General features: G+C 39.3%; 1 protein-coding gene across 1 annotated transcript; it reads right to left on the bottom strand.

Annotated features, from left to right (window-relative positions):
• Positions 1 to 9,635: 9,635 nt before the first annotated feature.
• On the bottom strand, positions 9,636 to 10,388 carry LOC148952652 (protein CFDP2-like). Its single transcript, XM_089089249.1, has one exon. The coding sequence runs from the start codon at positions 10,386 to 10,388 to the stop codon at positions 9,636 to 9,638; it is 753 nt and encodes a 250-aa protein (XP_088945375.1).
• Between the last annotated feature and the right edge of the window lie 7,294 nt (positions 10,389 to 17,682).

Here is a 17,682-nt window from a genome sequence, read left to right as displayed (position 1 = left end):
GGAATTATGGGTGTGATGTGGGGGGGGGGGCTAGTAGCCCTCAAATCACTTTCGACTATTAAAAAGGTCATTAGCCCTTTGAATAACCCTTGCCCTGAGGGATGGGGGGGGGGTGTCCTCCTCAAAAACATATTTTCTATCTGGAAATCAACTACGCTGAACAAAATGGTTGTCTCAAAATTTTTATTGGATGTGTTTGGGGGAATGAAGGGCGTGGGGGGGGGGGGGCTAGTTGCACACCAATCACTTTCGAATTTTAAAAAGGGTACTAGCCCTTTGAATTTCCAATCGAATGAGCCTGTTTTGAAGTTTCTACGACAACACTTTCAATAAAAACTATATATGCCCCCAGGGCATAAATTACAACCCTTGCACTTAGGGCTCTGAGGGGGTTATCATCCTAAAAGAGAATTTTTTAGAACTTTCAACTACGTTGAACAAAATGGATATCTCAAAATTTTAATTCGATGTGTTTGGGAAAATAGTGGGCATGAGAGGGGCGTAAGTTGCTATCCAATCACTTTCAACTATTAAAAAAGGCACTAGCCCTTTCAATTTCCAATTGAATGAGCCCTTTTGAAGTTTCTACGACAACGCTTTCAATAAAAATTTTATATTCCCCCAAGGCATAACTTATAACCCTTGCCCTGAGGGCTGTGGGGGGAGGGGTTTTCATCCTTAAAGACATAATTTCCAAAACATTAAACTATGTTGAATAAACTGGCTATCTATAAATTTGGATTGGATGTATTTGGGGGAATGATGGGCGTGAGAGGGGGGCTAGTTGCCTTCCAATCACTTTCGACTATTAAACAGGGTACTAGCCCAATGAATTTCCAATCGAATGAGCCTGTTTTGAAGTTTCTACGACAACGTGTTCTATAAAAACCTTATATTTCCCCAGGGCATAAATTAAAACCCTTGCACTGAGGGTTGTGGGGGAGTTTCCTCCTCAAAAACATATTTTCTATCTGGAAATCAACTACGCTGAACAAAATGGCTATCTCAAAATTTTGATTGGATGTGTTCAGGGGAATGATGGGTGTGGGGGGGGGGGGGCTAGTTGCCCTCCAATCATTTTCGACTGTTAAAAATGGCACTAGCCACTCCGATTTACAATCGCATGAGCCCTTTTCGAAGTTTCTACGACAACTCCTTCGATACGAAGTGCCCGGGTATAAAGAAGCAAAAACAACACATTGTGCCCACATCGTTCTTTACTTAGGCAGTGCTAGCGCGCTGCCTATGAAAACTGAACTAGAACTGTCTATTTACAATCAAATGAGCTCTCTATGAAGTTTTTAGAGCATCCCTTCAATAAGAACCATATATTCTCCCAGGATTTAAATTACAACGCCTGCCCCCGGGCCCTGGAGGGTTGTGTCGACACCGGAATTTTCGTTATATGATCTTTGAACTATTTTTAACAAAATAGCTATCTCAAAATTTTTATCAGATGCATTTGGGAATGAAGGGTTTGGGGGGGGGGGAGGAGCTGGTTACCCTCCGATATCTTTTAACGCTTAAAAAGTGAACTATAACTTTCAATTTCCAATAAAATAAGCCCTCTCTGAAGTTTATACGAGTATTCCTTCAATAAGAACCATATATGCCCCCAGGGCACAATTTATAACCCTTGCCCTGAAGACTGTTGGGGGAGTGTCCTGCTCAAACATATAATTTCCAGAAATTTCAACTACGTTGAACAAAATGCCTATATCAAAGTTTTGATTTTATGTGTTTTTGGGAAATGTTGGGCGTCGAAGGGGTGTTAGTTGCCTTCCAATCACTTTTGACTATTAAAAAGGGAACTAGCCATGTTAATTTCCAATCGAATGAGCCCTTTTTGAAGTTTATACAACAACGCTTTCTATAAAAACCTTATATGCCCCCAGGGCATAACTTACACCCATTGCCCTGAGGGCACTGGGGGGGTGTTATTCTCAAAGACCTAATTTTCTGAATTTTCAACTACGTTGAACAAAATGGCTATCTAAAAATTTTGATTGGATGTGTTTGGGGAAGAGGTGGACGTGTGAGACGGAAGTAAGTTGTCCTCCAATCACTTTCGACCATTAAAAAGGGCACTAGCTCTTTGAAGTTCCAATTGAATGAGTCCTTTTTGAAGTTTCTACGACAAAGCTTTCTATAAAAACCTGATATGCCCCCAGGGCAAAACTTAAAACCCTTGCCCTGAGGGCTGTTGGGAAGTTTCCTCCTTAAAAACATAATTTCTATCTGGAAATCAACTATGCTGAACAAAATGGCTATCTTAAAATTTTTATTAGATGTGTTTGGGAAACTGGAGGCATGGAAGGTGTGTTAGTTGCCTTCCAATCACTTTTGGCCCTTAAAAGGCATTAGACCTCTCAATTTCCAATTGAATGAGCCCTCTTTGAAGTTTCTAGGACGACACCTTCCATATGAAGTGCCTATGGGGGAAAAATAATAAATAATAATAATAAAACATTGGAGTCGTATGGCCTTTACTACAGGCAACACTATAGCGTTGCCTCTGATAGTTCTAAGATCCTCCTATATTTGCATAGCAACAACTGTCAACAAATACCCATTGCCTTTGATGCAAGACATTTTTAGAACTTATTTCAACCTACCTCCTGTAACTAAGCACCTGGTTATATCGAAACATACTCTAAATTAAAAAAATATAGGGAAGAGAAAAAATAATAGGGAAGAGCAAAAATACCTCCAAAAAGTTATTTCTAAGTACCATTCAAAATTTCTTTATAACTTTTATTATATTCATTTAAAAGTTCATTTTACTGACAACTAAGTTTTTTAAATTGCCAAGCAAGTTTATTGACGGAAAAACCTCTTTCGATTTATTTATGGCTAAGTATCTGACTTTTACTTTTAAAATATCAAATAATAAAAATTCTCAAGTAGAAAAAAAACAGAACCCAGGGGCAAGTGTTCTAAGTTATATCCCGGGGGCGTTTAGGTTTTTATGTAAGAGGAGTGGTCTTATAAACTTCAGAGGGGGCTCATTTTATTGGAAATTAAAAGTTCTAGTTTAATTTTTATGGGTCAAAACTGATCGAAGGGCATCTTTTCCTCCCCTAAACCCTCTTTTCCCTAAATAAATCCGATCCAAATTTTTAGATAGCCATTTTTTTGAAATAGTCAGACAATCAGAAAAAAAAATTAGTAGGAGTATAACTCCCAAGGCCCAGGGGAAGGGTTGTAACTTAGGCCCCGAGGGCATAGAGCGTCTTTATGGGATAAACTGTTGTATAAATTCTGGAGGGGACTCAGATGATTATTTATTGAAGGTTTTTATTCCCTTTTTAAGAATCAATGTGATCCGACAGCAACTAGCCCCTGCCAAATCTCTTTTCCCAAATGCGTCCGATCGAATATTTGAAATAGTAATTTTGTTCAAAATTGACCAACGATTGGGGTTTACACAACTCCCAGAACCTGGGGACAAGTATTGTAAACTATGCTCCGGTGTAAATAGGATTTTAATGGATTGGGTTGTCGCACAAACTTCACATGGGGCTCATTCGATTGAAAATCAAAAGTTTTAGTTTCCTCTTTAAGAATTAAAAGTGAAAAGAGGTTGACGATCCCCCCAACCCATTTTTCTTCAAATCCCTCCAACCGAGTTTTTGAGATAGATATTTCTTTAAAATAAGTTTAAGGATCAGATAGTAAAACCTTCGAGGTTGACATGACTTGCTTGAGCACACCTAAAAATATCATTCAAGATATTTTATTCCAAAAATCACGAGACCTAACCTCTGGACCTCACTCCATGGCCCGATTCCCTACCTCAAACACATAAAATCTTTTTACTGATGTTTTATTCCAAAAATCCTGGGAAGTAACCATTGGCTCTTACTCCAGGGCCCGACACCTTTCCTTAAAGAAAAAAAAAACTTATTAACGATATTTTATTCTAAGAAACTTGGGAGCTGACCACTGGTCATTCTAAGAAACTTGGGAGCTGACCCTCCATGGCCCATTTTTCCTTGGCCCATTTGTATCCAACAGATACAAAATAACTTTTTAACGATTTTCTATTCTAAAATCCTATTCTAAAAATAACTTTTTAACGATATATTATTCCAAAAGTTATGGGAACTGACCCCTGGCCCTCCCTCCTTGACCCCCAACAAAATTAACGATATTTTATTCCAAAAAACAGAGGTGACCCCTTGTCCTCCCTCCATGGCCTGCCCCCATGACCAATAAAAAAAAAACTTATTAACTATATTTTATTCCAGAATTTCTGGGAGGTGACTCTTGATTCTCCCTCCATGGACCGATGTCTCTCCTGTCCAAAAAAACAACTTATTAACGCTATTTCATTCCAAAAATCATTGGAGCTTGTCCTTGGCCCTACCTTCATGCCTCTGCCTCCTCACACAAACACATACAAAATCTTATTAACGATATTTTATTCCAAAATCCTGGGAAGTGACCCTTAGGTCTCCCTCCATGGCCTAATATCTTTCCCTAAAAAAAACTTATTAACGATATTTTATTCCAAAAAACATGGGAGCTGACCCCTAGACTTCCATCCATGGTCCTACCCCCTTCCCACCACACACAGATACAAAAAAAATCATTAATTATATTTTATTACAATAATCTTTGAAGGTAACCCTTGGCTCTTCCTCCATGGTCCAATGCCCCTCCCCCCAAAAAACAAAAACTTATTAATGATATTTTATTCCAAAAAACATGAAAACTGACCCATGATCCTCCATGCCCCCTAATGAAATTAAACAAATTTTATTCCAAAAATCATCGGAGCTCCTTTTAGCCCTCCCTCCGTGGCCTGCTCCCCCCACGACCACACAAAAACACTTTTTAACAATATTTTATTCAAGAAATCCTGGGAGGTGACCATTGGTTCTTCTTCCTTGGCCCGATGCCTCTCCCACCCCAAAAAATAAACTTATTAACCTTATTCTATTCCAACAATTATTGGAGCTGACCCTTAGTCCTCCCTCCATGGTACGAATCTCCCCCCCCTATACACACACACAAATACGAAAAAACTTTTTAAAGATATTCCATCAGTAACGTAAGCCCCCTACGTCCGGCCACTGTGACTTAGGATCCAATTCCGATCTCACCATAGCAGCCACCAAGTATTATTGATTATTGATCTATTATGTACACCTGGTTATTATGTAATCGTTAAATGTTTAACTACTAAATTTATTTAGCTCACGCAAGATCTGTTTTGGTTCAATTACCACTGTCATAGAGAGTCCAATAGCGCTGCCTAAGTAAAGAGCGATGTGGGTACAAAGTAATATTTTTTTTGTTTCGACCAGGTCACTTTGTATCGAAGGAGTTATCATAGAAACTTCAAAAAGGGCTCAATGGATTGGAAATTAAAAGGGGCTAGTGCCCTTTTTAATAGTTGAAAGGGAATGGAGGTCACCTCCCTCCTCCCACGCCCACAAATTCCTCAAACACATCCAATTAAAATTTTGAGATAGCCATTTTGTTGAACGTACTTGAAAGATTCGGAAAACATGTATTTAAGGATGACATTCGCTCTAAGTCCTCAGGGAAAGTATTGTAAGTTTTGCCTTGGGAAAATACTTACTACTTACTTACTTGGATGTGGACACAAGCTATGTGTCCTCACATAGCTTGTGAGGACACGATCCTCTCACCTCCCTGGTGAGAGGATCGGGCAGACTGTTGAATTTCAGAGGTTAGGGTCTTGGGTTCAGGGGGCGATAATTTCAAGCCATGAAGGGTCCCATCTGTGACCATTTTTCCGGAAACCACCAATTGGCTCGAGGTCAGATTTGACTATATTAAGGCAATTTTTGGCTTGTCCTCCATGTCGTTTCCTCTAATCAGGTGCTGGTTTGCAGCTTAGGCTTTGATTTGTGAAAGTATCGGCTGGTCTTCGGCAGACATGGCCAAACCGGGACACGCGACAGCGTCAAATGATACATGTGATCCCAAACTTCTGGTCACATCGTTGGCGGATGATCGTATTTGAGATTCGGTCGCTGAGTCGTATCCCCAATACACTCCTCATGCATCTGTGTTCAAAAGTGCTGAGAGCGTGTGCCTCGGTGACTTTTAAGGGCCTCGTCTCACAGCCGTACGGTAAGACTGATCGGAAAATGGCATCGTAAAGAAGAGCTTTTGTTTTCCAGTGGATTTCCTTCGTTTTCCATAGCGGCTTCCACAGCTGTGCAGAGACAGCGGAAGCTGATGCAATGCGGCATTGGATTTCTTCGCTACATCTGACGATAATATTAATTTATGATCCGAGACACTTGAATTTATTGACAACTTCAATCTGCCTATGGCTAAGGGTTATAGGGGTAGAGTTTATATCCGGGTATGAGACATAGCATTAGTTTTGTCGATATTAATCTTGAGCCCAACTGGGGCAGCAACTTCGGAGACTTTCAGAAGCATTTTCTTGGCTTCGCCAACAGATTTTCCAAGGAGAGTAACATCATTGGCATAATCCAGGTCGGTGATACTGAAATCAGGTCTAACCTTGACCCCTACGAAGTTTAGCATTGCTTTTTTCATTACCTAATCGACGACAAAACTGAATAGTTTGGGAGAGAGTACACACCCTTGCCTCACACTGAAGTCGATCATAGAACATAGAAGGTATATATAGAAAGGGGAGTCGTACAAACTCGGAGGGGGCTTATTGCATTGGTAATCAGAAGTTCTAGTGTCCCTTTTAATAATCAGAGTGATCGGAGGGTGAATAGTCCCCCCCAAACACCTCGTATTTTCCCGAAAGGTATCTGATAGAAATTTTGAGACGGCAATTTGTTGTCTTAAAAATTTCGATAATAGCTCATTCGATTGGAAATCGAAAGGGCTAGTTTTTTTTTAATAGTCAAATGAGATTGGAGGGCAATTAAACCTATTTCTACACCAACCATTTCTCCAAACACATCCAATCAAAATTTTGAGATGGCTATTTTGTTCAACTTAATTGACAGGTCCGGAAAATATGTCTTTGAGGATAACAACCCCTCCAGAGCCATCAGGGCAAGGGTTGTAAGTTGTGTTCTGGGGGATATAAGGTATATATAGAAACGGTGATAGTATAAACATTGGAGGAGGCTCGTTGGACTTCTAATCAAAAGTTTAAGTGCCTTTTCTGAGATTCAGAGCTATTGAAGGGTGAATACCCCCCATACACCTCGTATTTTCCCAAAATACATTTGATATAAATTTTAAGATGACCATTTACTGTCTTAGAAACCTCGAAAACAGTTGATTCGACTGGACATTGAAAGGGCTAGTACTTGTACTTACTTACTTATACTTGTTTCACGTTCAAGCCGCATCCAGACTCATCGTGGCGCCCAGCAGATGACGACATGTCTCCTTCCATAGGTTTCGCTCAAGGGTGGCGGGATCCACCATTTCCAGCCACTGGTGATCCCAGCGACGGCCGTATTTTTGGAATCCCCCCATTGGCTCCAGATCAGACTTAACTGTTGCTAGCCAAATCTTCTTTTGGCCTCCTGCCCTCTTCTTCCATGCAGGTAGTGGTAGAAATTTGAGGCATTTTTTGCTTATATGGTCATCTGGTGTGCGCATTGTGTGGCCAAACCATCTCAGTCTCCTATGCTTAACAATGTCAGAAACAAGTGGGCAATTCCCACATCTTCTCCTTACTTCTTCATTCAAGATTCTATCTGAGAGGTGGATACCCAGAATATAACGCAGGCATTTGTGATTGAATATATTCAAGCTCAACGCTTCGGCTGCTTTAAGTGACCACGTTTCACATCCATAGAGGAGGACAGAGAGAACCATGGCTTCACACACTCGGAGCTTTGTGCGTAGTGATATTTTGCTCCGCTTCCAGAGATAATTCCGTAATTGAAAGAAGACACTCCAGGCTGACGATATGCGGCTCTGGATTTCTTCTGAAGATTTGCCGTCAGGGTTTACCATCGATCCGAGGTATTTGAACGACTGAACGTCCTCTATCTGATTACCATTCAGGGTCACAGGGATTTCATCAATCCCATCGGTTCTCATGGTTTTTGGTAGGCTTATTTGGAGACCAGTCGAAAGTGCCTTGACTGCCACGTCATTTATCATAGCCTGGGCTTCTGCAACGGATTCAGAAAGCATGTCCACATCGTCAGCATAGTCAAGATCTGTGACGGAGAAAGACGGGCTCACTGCAACGCCTTAATAATTGTCCAGGACCATGAGGATTCAATCGATGACGAAGTTGAACAAAGTTGGCGAAAGGACACAGCCTTGACGTACACCTTCCTCGATCAAGACCAGATCTGAAAGATCACCATCAACTCTTACCCGGGCCTTTGTTCCAGCATATTATGTCTTTAGCATATTGATGATCTTCTCAGGTACACTGTCCTCTCTCATTGCTTCCCATATTGCATCACGATGAACCGAATCAAACGCGGTAATGAAGTCTATGATTTGGATTGTCTCCTGCTGGTGTTTAAACCGGTGTACAAGGATCTGTCGCAGGCTAAAAATCTGGTCACAGCAACCCATACCCTGCCTGAATCCTGCTTGGTCGGGTCGCGTTCAGCTGTTTCTGGTGTCTCTGAATCTATTTAAAAGTATGACTGTGAACAGCTTGGCAGCAATGGGGATAAGGGATATACCTCGGTAGTTTTTGCAGTCCATTCGGTCTCCGTTTTTTAAGATAGGGACAATTATTGAGGTCCTCCAGTCATCTGGAATGTATTCATTGTCCCAGCCTTCGGTTATCACGCTATGAAGTTCATCCACCGCCACCTTGGGGAGAGCTTTCAGTAACTCGGCATGAAACCCATCTATTCCAGGGCTTTTATGGTTTTTCAAAACTTGGATCGCCTTAATTACATCATCCCTGAAGGGTGGGTCCACACATACACTTTGATAAGCCTGGTTGTGCGGGGGGTTCTGTGGTGCTGTAAGTGGTTGCTTTCGATTACTATTGTCTCCTGGTCTCAATAGCTATTGGAAATGAACTCGCCATCTTTCAATACGTTCCTCGCTGCTTGTCATTATTTTCCCATCCTTTGCCTGAGCCAGGGGATGATAGTTTGCTTTTTCTTCCCAGTACTTTCTCCAAATGTCTGATAGGGTTCTCGTGCATCGTTCCATGATGCGGCTCTTTCCATATCACTGGCAACATTAGACCAGTAGGCTTTTTTGTCAGCTTTTGCTGATTTTTGACATCCTTGTCGTAGCACTTTGTATGTGGAGGACTTCTTGTTGGTCATTTCTTTTTTCTTGGCAGAGAGTTTGAGTGTCGTTTCTGAGATGCATTTCTTGGTTTTACGCTTGAAAAACCCAAGTATGTTTGAGGCAACTTCATTGATGTGGTGCTTGAATTTGCTCCATTTCTTCTCAATCTTTATCTTGGGGCACTGATCAGTCGGGATTGCCTCCTCGGTGTCATCTTGAAGGACAGCGAAGCGGTTTGAGAGTTCAAGGACAAATGCTCCTCGGTACTCATCTACTTTCAACTTCGACACGTCTATTTTCTGGCTCAGCATAGTAGTCCTCCTTGAGCTAAGTCTGTACTTTAGCCTTGTCATCAGCAAGAAGTGGTCAGATCCATTTTTCGATCCCGTGTCAGCACCTCTGTGCACTCTCGAGTCCAACACCATGGATTTCCATCATCGGGATACAAAGAGATAATCTATTTGGGCTTTTATTCTTCCATCGCGGGATTCCCATGTATACGTATGACACAGCTTGTGAATTGCGAACAGCAAAAGCCTGTTTCCATTTGTGCACCTGTCTCCGAGGCCGTGCTTGCCGATCGCATGTTCCGAGTTATTCAGCTTTCCGCCGATTCTTGCATTGAAGTCGCCTCTAATTAGGAGGATATCTTTCCGGGGAATCTTAACAATGATTGTCTGCAGGTAACTGTAAAACTGATCTTTTTGCTGTTGAGTGGCATCTCTTATTGGGGCGTAAACGCTAAGGACAGTCAGATTGTTGGTGCGACCTTTAATTCTTCCCCGTACGATTCTCTCAGACATAGGCTTATATTCGATGAGTCCATCAACTGCTTTGGTGGACAACAGGATACCTACTCCTGCTCGACCAGATCCATCTAATGGTCCCGAGCTATAAAAAGAGACGGCCTTCCCAGCCGAGGATTCAAGGGTAAAAATGTTACGTCCATTTAGTCTCGTCTCAAAAACACACAGAATATCAAGGTCATAAAGATAAAATTCATCCACTACAAGAGCTTGTGTCAATGAACATTTAATCGAGCACAGGTTCCAGCAGCCGATATTTAGGCCTTGTCTTCTTGATAGGACAGTAGCTAGCATACTTTTCGACGAGAGTGCCATTCTCATCGCATCGCATAATACCGGAGATGCCGTATCCAAATTTTTCATCATTATATTTGCTATCATCATTGAGCATTTCTTCGGGATAATGTACACAACAAGGTCCTCAGTCTTGCGATAATCCGAAGTATGATGGCCATTATCTTGGTTGGCACGGAGCTCACTAAGGCCTACACCCCTTCACCGCTTCGAGGTGAACTAGCGCATCTCCTATTCTGCCTAGGGACAGAGGGCCAAGCCTCATTGCCTGGATGTCTACCGCCGCCGTGAGAATTTCCAAGCTTAGATTACCCTTTACTCCCACCTAGAATAAGCAATAGGCTTCAGAAAGGGACTTATAAAGGGCTTATGCCTTTATTAAAGGGGACCTTAATAAAGGGCTAGTGCCTTTATTAAAATTCAGAAGAGATTGGAGGGCAACTAACCCCCTCCCACGCCTCCCACGTCAATTTTCCCTGACACATCCAATCAATATTTTGAGATGGCCATTTTGTTCAACGTCATTAAAAGGACTGGGAACTATGTGTTTGAGAATTCACCCCCCCCCCCCAAAAAAAAAAAAAACCTCAGGACAATGGTTGTAAGTTAAGTCCTGGGGTGTATGAGGTATATATAGAAGGGATGATTGTAAAAAGTCTGGAATTGGCTTATTTGATTCGAAATCAGATGCTCTAGTATCCTTTTTAAGAATCAATGTATTCGGAGGGTGAATACCCCCCCCCCCCTTCTTCTTCGTATTTTCCCAAAATGTATCTAATAGAAATTTTTAGATGGCCATTTCTTGTCGTAGAAAATTCAAAAAAATCTTAGAAATTGAAAGGGCTAGTGCTCTTTCTAATAGTCAAAAGTGATTGGAAGGCAACTAACCCCCTTCCCACGTCCACCATTTCCAAAACCACACTCAATCCGAACTTTTAGATAGCCATTATGTTTAAAGTTGTTGAAAGGTCAGCTAATTATGTATTTGAGGATGACAACCACTCAAAACCCTCATGGCAAAGGTTTTAAGCTATGCCCTGGGGACAGCGATGGTATATATATAAAGGTGGATCGTAAAATTTCGGAGGGGCTTATTCAATTGGTAATCACAAGTTCAAGAGTAATCGGAAGGTGGATACCCCCCCCCCCACCCAAGCCTCGTATTTTACCTAAATAAATCTCATAGAAATTTTGAGAGGGCCATTTGTTGTCTTAGAAATTTCGAAAAGAGATCATTCGATAACAAATTAAAAGGGTAAGTGCCCTTTTTAATAGTCAAAAGTAAATGGAGGGTAACTAGCCCCCTCCCAGGCCCACCATTTCTCCAAACAAATACAATCAATATTTCGAGATTGCCATTTTGTTCAACGTAATTTAAAGGTTCGGAAATTATATGTTTGCGGATTACAAACTCCCAGAGCCGTCAGGGCAAGGGTTGTAAGTTATGCCCTTGGGGTATATAAGGTTCATATAGAAAGGGTGATCGTATTAATCTCGGTTCAATGGACTGGTGATCAGAATTTCTAGTGCATTTTTTAACACTCTGAATGATCGAAGGGGGTTTAAACCCCCCCCCCTCCACACACACACACACTTCGTATTTTCCCGAAATGCATCTGATAGAAATTTTAAAATGGGCATTTGTTGCCGTAGAAATCTTGAAAACAGCTTATTCGATTGGAATTTGAAAGAGCCAGTGCACTTTTTCATAGTCAAAAGTGATTGGAGGGCAACAAACCCCCCTCTCACTCCCACCATTTCCCCCCAAAAAATCCAATCAAAATTTTGAAATATTTATTTTTCTCAACGTAATTTAAAGGTCCGCAAATTATGTCTTTGAGTATCACTGCCCCCCCCCCCATTCCCCAGGGCAAGGGTCTGAAGTTAGTAGTAAGGCCATAGGCACTTGAAAACCTAAATGCAAACTTACTCCTGAGGCATAGATATGTGTGTAGGTTTTCAAGTAATTGGGTTACCAGGGTAATTTGCAAAGAGGTACCATTTCTATAGAAGCTATAGTAATTTGAAATATCATATGGAATTTGCTTGAAGGTATATACTTTGAATACGCGCCCGTACCAAACAGGTTGGGTATAATCTGTTCTGGTTCAAGTTTTTTCTGACACAATTAACTGAATTTCTATTTCATGATATACAAGTTTTTTTTAGGTTAGATCCGTGTCGGAAAAACCGGTGTATCTTTTTAGTTTTCTTTACAATTCATATTAGTAAGAGAATTGAATTCAAAGAGAATAGTTTTTATTTGCAAGTATATTAGAAGAGGAAAAAAATGAGTGGTGCATTTACATTATTGGAGATTAATGATGGAGATAACAACAGTGATGTAATTACTTCTTTAGTTTACGAGATTTGCGAATTTTTTGCGAAGAGGTATTAGCGTAAAGGTATTGCAATGGTTAAGAATGTAAGGTATGAAATTTGCCCATTGTTAGCATTGGAAAGTATAGCCTACGGATTTTTTTTTGTTGCGGGCGGGAGATTTTCCGCAGGGGCGATATTTCACAGGAAGGACTTTCCGTAGGGAGGGAAGTTCCCGGGGGTAAACCTTCCAGGGGACATTTTACACAGGGGATTTTGCCAGATTTCATTGTACTTTCCAGGATTTGTCGAACTGTCTCTTGGGCGACTCAAGTTGTCACGGGGAGATCTCCCAGTGGACGCGGCCGGGGGACCTCGGCCACATGGGGGGTAGCGGCTGGGGGGTTTTGCGGGGAGTGCTGGTGTATTTTCCGCAGAAGAAAGTCTTTGCGGGGGACTTTTTCTGGGGGGACTATTTCGGTTGGTAGGGGACGAGGTCCAGGAAAAATTTTCCGTGGAGGGGGGATTTCGGGAATGATTTGAAAAACAATCACATACTAATATAAAAAAAAAACCTTTCTCAAGTGAAAGTAGGCTTAGGAGAATATCCCAGGCCTAATTGTGCGCCTGAAATTTTCCTGGGGAAATTTTCAGTGAAAATAGAATTTTTTTAAGGGGAATGCCCGGGGGGGGGGACTTTCAAAGGGAGGAACGGGCCAGGGAAGTATTTTTCGTGGGAGTAATGTTCAGGGACGAGGGGGGGGGATTTCACGACATTATCTGAAAAAGTATCTGAAATCTAATAAAAAGTTTTTTCAACTGCTAGTAAAGAGCGATATTAAAGGCTAATACGAATGGAAATCATTCCGTATATGAGGGGGCTACCCCCTCCTCAATACCTAGCTTTTTACGCTAAAGTGTGACATCCCAATTCATTAAGAACGACTCGCCTGAAACACAAGGGCCTGAAATTAGATTAACAAGCATTTTTGAACTACGAATGTTGCTCCTTAATTTTAGTTGAAGAAATTGCTCTATATTTAATAGATTAAAGGTTAACCAAAATATTCTAATTATGATGATAATTAAAAATTTTTTTCTTTTCAGTTTTTACCAAAAACTGTTGCATTTTTCTGTTGACCAAATGGAAAAGGAGGAAAAAATCCGTCGTCAAAATAATACCAAGAGAGCGTACATACATACATAGAGTTCGATGGGACTTTAGGTTTTAATTGACAATAGCTGAATTAATGTCGACTTAGTGTTTTACTCTCGGCAGCAGGGTTGCCACCACAACGAAATAAAAATCACCAGTATTTCACTAAGAAAATCACCAAAAATCACCATTTTTTCACCAAGAAAATCACCGAAAATCACCAATATTTCATCAAAATCACTCAAAAATCACCGAAAATCAGTGGTCAACAATAATAAGCTTCACAGCAAAAAGACGCGTTGGTCATCCTGAGCTAAAACGTTATATTTTTCAAAGGCAACTGCTCAAGAAGGAATAGAATTTATACCAACAACTGGAATTCTAGCCAAAACTGAAACTGTGACCTTAAAATTCGGTTTCTGGACATAAAGAACCTTTTTATTTATTTAATTACTACTTTACTTTTCTTTGTCTTTACTTTGCAAAATCTTTTCTTTTTCTTTTTACTAGGTTTCCATTCAAAAGAATAATCACAATAATCCTCTTTTGTCATCCAATCGAATTTCATTTATTTCTGAGCGTTTTTAATTCCCCCTGCCATAGTTGGTGTCATTAACGGTAAAATTTAGCTCTGGAAAATACCACTTTTTGGTCTTCGAGTAGGGTGATGGCAACCCTGCTCGACAGTCACAGCTACTCTGATCGTTTTATGTTTGAACTCTAGTCGACTTTTTGTAATTCCCTTCACTGAGTGAGTACCCAGAGCTTAGTCTGTCAAGAATTTTACAGGTTATGACTTTAGTGGTCTTCTCCATTAAAGTAAAAAAAAAAAACACCGTTGAAGTTACTCAGAAGATTTTTGGACCTTGTCAGAACTACAGTAAGCGCACAGATAGATCGACTACCGGATTTAGGGTCTGAGCAAAATAATAGATGTTGACGTACTGTCGACAAAGACTAATTAAAACTTCGACTCAAAATGAATCCAAATAGGCTTTAACGCACATTTTTTCTATCACGTCGACAGAGCTAACAAATTGTACGAGGCTTAGCATTTCTTTGCAGTCAAATTGGAAACGATCGTATTTTATTTCATGGGTTTGAAATAAGAGAAGCTTTTTTTGCAATCTTTGTATTGATTAATTGAAAAAAACAAGTTTTTTTTTAACTGAAAGTAAGGAGCAACATTAAAACTTAAAATGAACAGAAATTATTCTGTATATGAAAGGGACTGTCCCCTCCTCACCGCCATGCTCTTTACGCTAAATTTTTTTATTGTTTAAAAAAAAAAAAAAGTCGTGAGACAGAGTCAAATTTTGGCGTAAAGAGCGAGGCGTTAAGGAGGGGACAGCCCCTTTCATATACAGAATTTTTTTTGAATATTTCTAATGCACTAAAACATAGAGCGCTAAAAACATCAGAATCAACTTTAGAGGTAAAATTTATCTGTAAAAGTGGGTTTATTTTTTCCTTACTAGATTTTTATTCTTTTTTTTTTTAAGGAGGAAGTGGTTTCATGCAATTACTCTCCCCCCGAAAAACGACCAAGATGGAACGATACCACATCGATGCAAGCTACCAATATACACGGTGAAAATATCCCTTTACAAATTGACAACGATTAAAGTGAAAAAAGAAAACAGTTAAGGACACTTGTAAAAACACATAAAAAGGACAAACATAGCCTTTTGTATAATGGTAGAGATTTGAGACGCTTTAGTCTATTAAATCACGCAATGAAATACCCTGTGATATTGTTATACACCGTGATATCGTTATACTAAGCATTCCAAAACATCAAAATGCTTCAGCGACCAAAGAGATTTTTTTTTTTTTTTTAATGTTTCTGTACATTTTGATTTATAAATTAATTTATATTAATTTTTACACAATTTCAAAAATTTTAATAGACGAATTTAATTTAACTTTAATCAATTGTAACAATAGTATATTTTCAACAGATTATAAATCTTCCATCAAATCATGAGTAGAAAATACACTTTCAGATCCAGCATGCCAGGGACCACTCTTTCATATTCAGCATATAGGAGAACCCTAAATGGTCACCCACTAAAAAGGTAAGTTAACCCTAAATGGTTATTGGTTAGTGAACTGTAATCTGTTTGAGTATGATAAAAGCTTGTGGTGTACTACATTATGTTATATAAACAGACTGGGATTCTATGATAGAGTGATTACACCACTTAATAATACTGGTCAGGAACTGAAAAATGTCCAGGAGGAAGTCAGTGGAATTTGCAGCTTTTTCGGAGTTGAAGCACTCTACGTAAGGGGCAATATACATACAGATAAAGTTTTAATTCAAAAGTGTGACCCTAGGATTCCACTTTTCAATCTAGAAGAGTTTAAGTGTCCTAAATTTGAGGGGGGGTTATCACCGTCCTGAAGACGAGGTTAGGTTCTTCGCACTGTGGATACCTAAGAACATACCTGATCGTGATAAATCCATAAGACATGTTAAAAACTATTCTATATCATGGGACCATCGTTTGTGGATGTTTAAGAGTGAGCTCTAAGTACTATTTTTATGTAAACATTTGTTGTTGTTTTTTTTTTCTCAAAAAAAAAATCTTTTTTAAAACATCGAAATTTTTCAAATTTATTTATTTTTTTCTTTTTTTAAATAACTTAAAATGTCAAAATATGCTTACAGTTCTAACAATTGCGCTCTGTGATTGGTCAGAGACACGATGTGACTTCCCCACCGGTATTCTATGACCGGTTACTGACACTACCTAATCTATTGCATGTATTAAATCAGTATTTTTTACGCAGTGGAACGATAAAGACATAAGTCATATCTTTAAAAAAAAAAAGGGAATATGGATAATTTTAATAAAGTGTGTTTAAATAACAAGGTTATTGTAGCATTTAATTCTTAAAAATAGAATTATTTAAACTTTTAAACAAGTAAAGTTGGTAGCACTATTGTAAATGTATGCATGCATTGTCATGACAGTAAGGAATTGAATTTCTTTGGAATACTGAAAAAATTCAACTCTTATGTTGGTGGTTATGCGAGATTGAGATCTCCAGAGATGATTGCACTCAAAGAGAATGCCAACATAAAAATAATCATTGATGATAGAGGACAACTCCTTGGTACTGTTGCAGGTAACACATTACCTACTGATACATCCAATCGTCACCTTTCGGGTATTAGCATTCAACGGAAGATCAATAAAAGAAAGGCCTACTCTTCTACTAATATCGTAAACCATATCTTGTCTACGTGTCGAAACTGTTACCTGTGTAAAAATAATGTGATAATAGACAGTGAAATTGCCAGAAAAATAAAAAGGGCATTGTCAGAAAATATCACGATGGAATATAAAGATGAATCGATGAAAAACAAAGCACCAGCAAACGTTACTGCCATTGATCAAACAGTCACTGATCCAAATAATACCAAAGACGAAAAGCATATTGAGCCTGTTGATGAGACACCAGTAAAAATTGTGTATGACTCTAAATGGAATAATGATTATTCTACTGATTACGAACTAAGAAAAGACAATAGCTATAATATCAAGAGAGAACATGGTGAACTATTTTATGGAACAGATTCAAAATGTCCAAAGTTAATCATTGATATTAATTAGTGTATCATAATATATTTTTTGTATTAATATTCTACATAGCATTATTTCATTAAAAATATATTATGCATTACATTGTTATGTGTTCATTATTTTTAGAGTAAGCTAGCATATCAAACGTTTAGAATGTCTATTAAAACATCGGAGATGTAAGAAAAGGAATTTGCATACATCTATTGACAGACACATGGGAACAAATTCTTTCTTGAATTCGCCTCCTGGATAAATAAAAAAAGACATTTCATTCAAGAAATTTATGACGAAACTCTAAGTAAGCAACAAACTC

The sequence above is a fragment of the Artemia sp. Qi Xiang Cuo genome, chromosome 5, assembly GCF_049724085.1.
Source record: "Artemia sp. Qi Xiang Cuo chromosome 5, ASM4972408v1, whole genome shotgun sequence".
Taxonomy (NCBI): domain Eukaryota; kingdom Metazoa; phylum Arthropoda; class Branchiopoda; order Anostraca; family Artemiidae; genus Artemia; species Artemia sp. Qi Xiang Cuo.
Note: the sequence above shows the minus strand (reverse complement) of the source record. Positions and strands in the feature narration are given on the sequence as shown.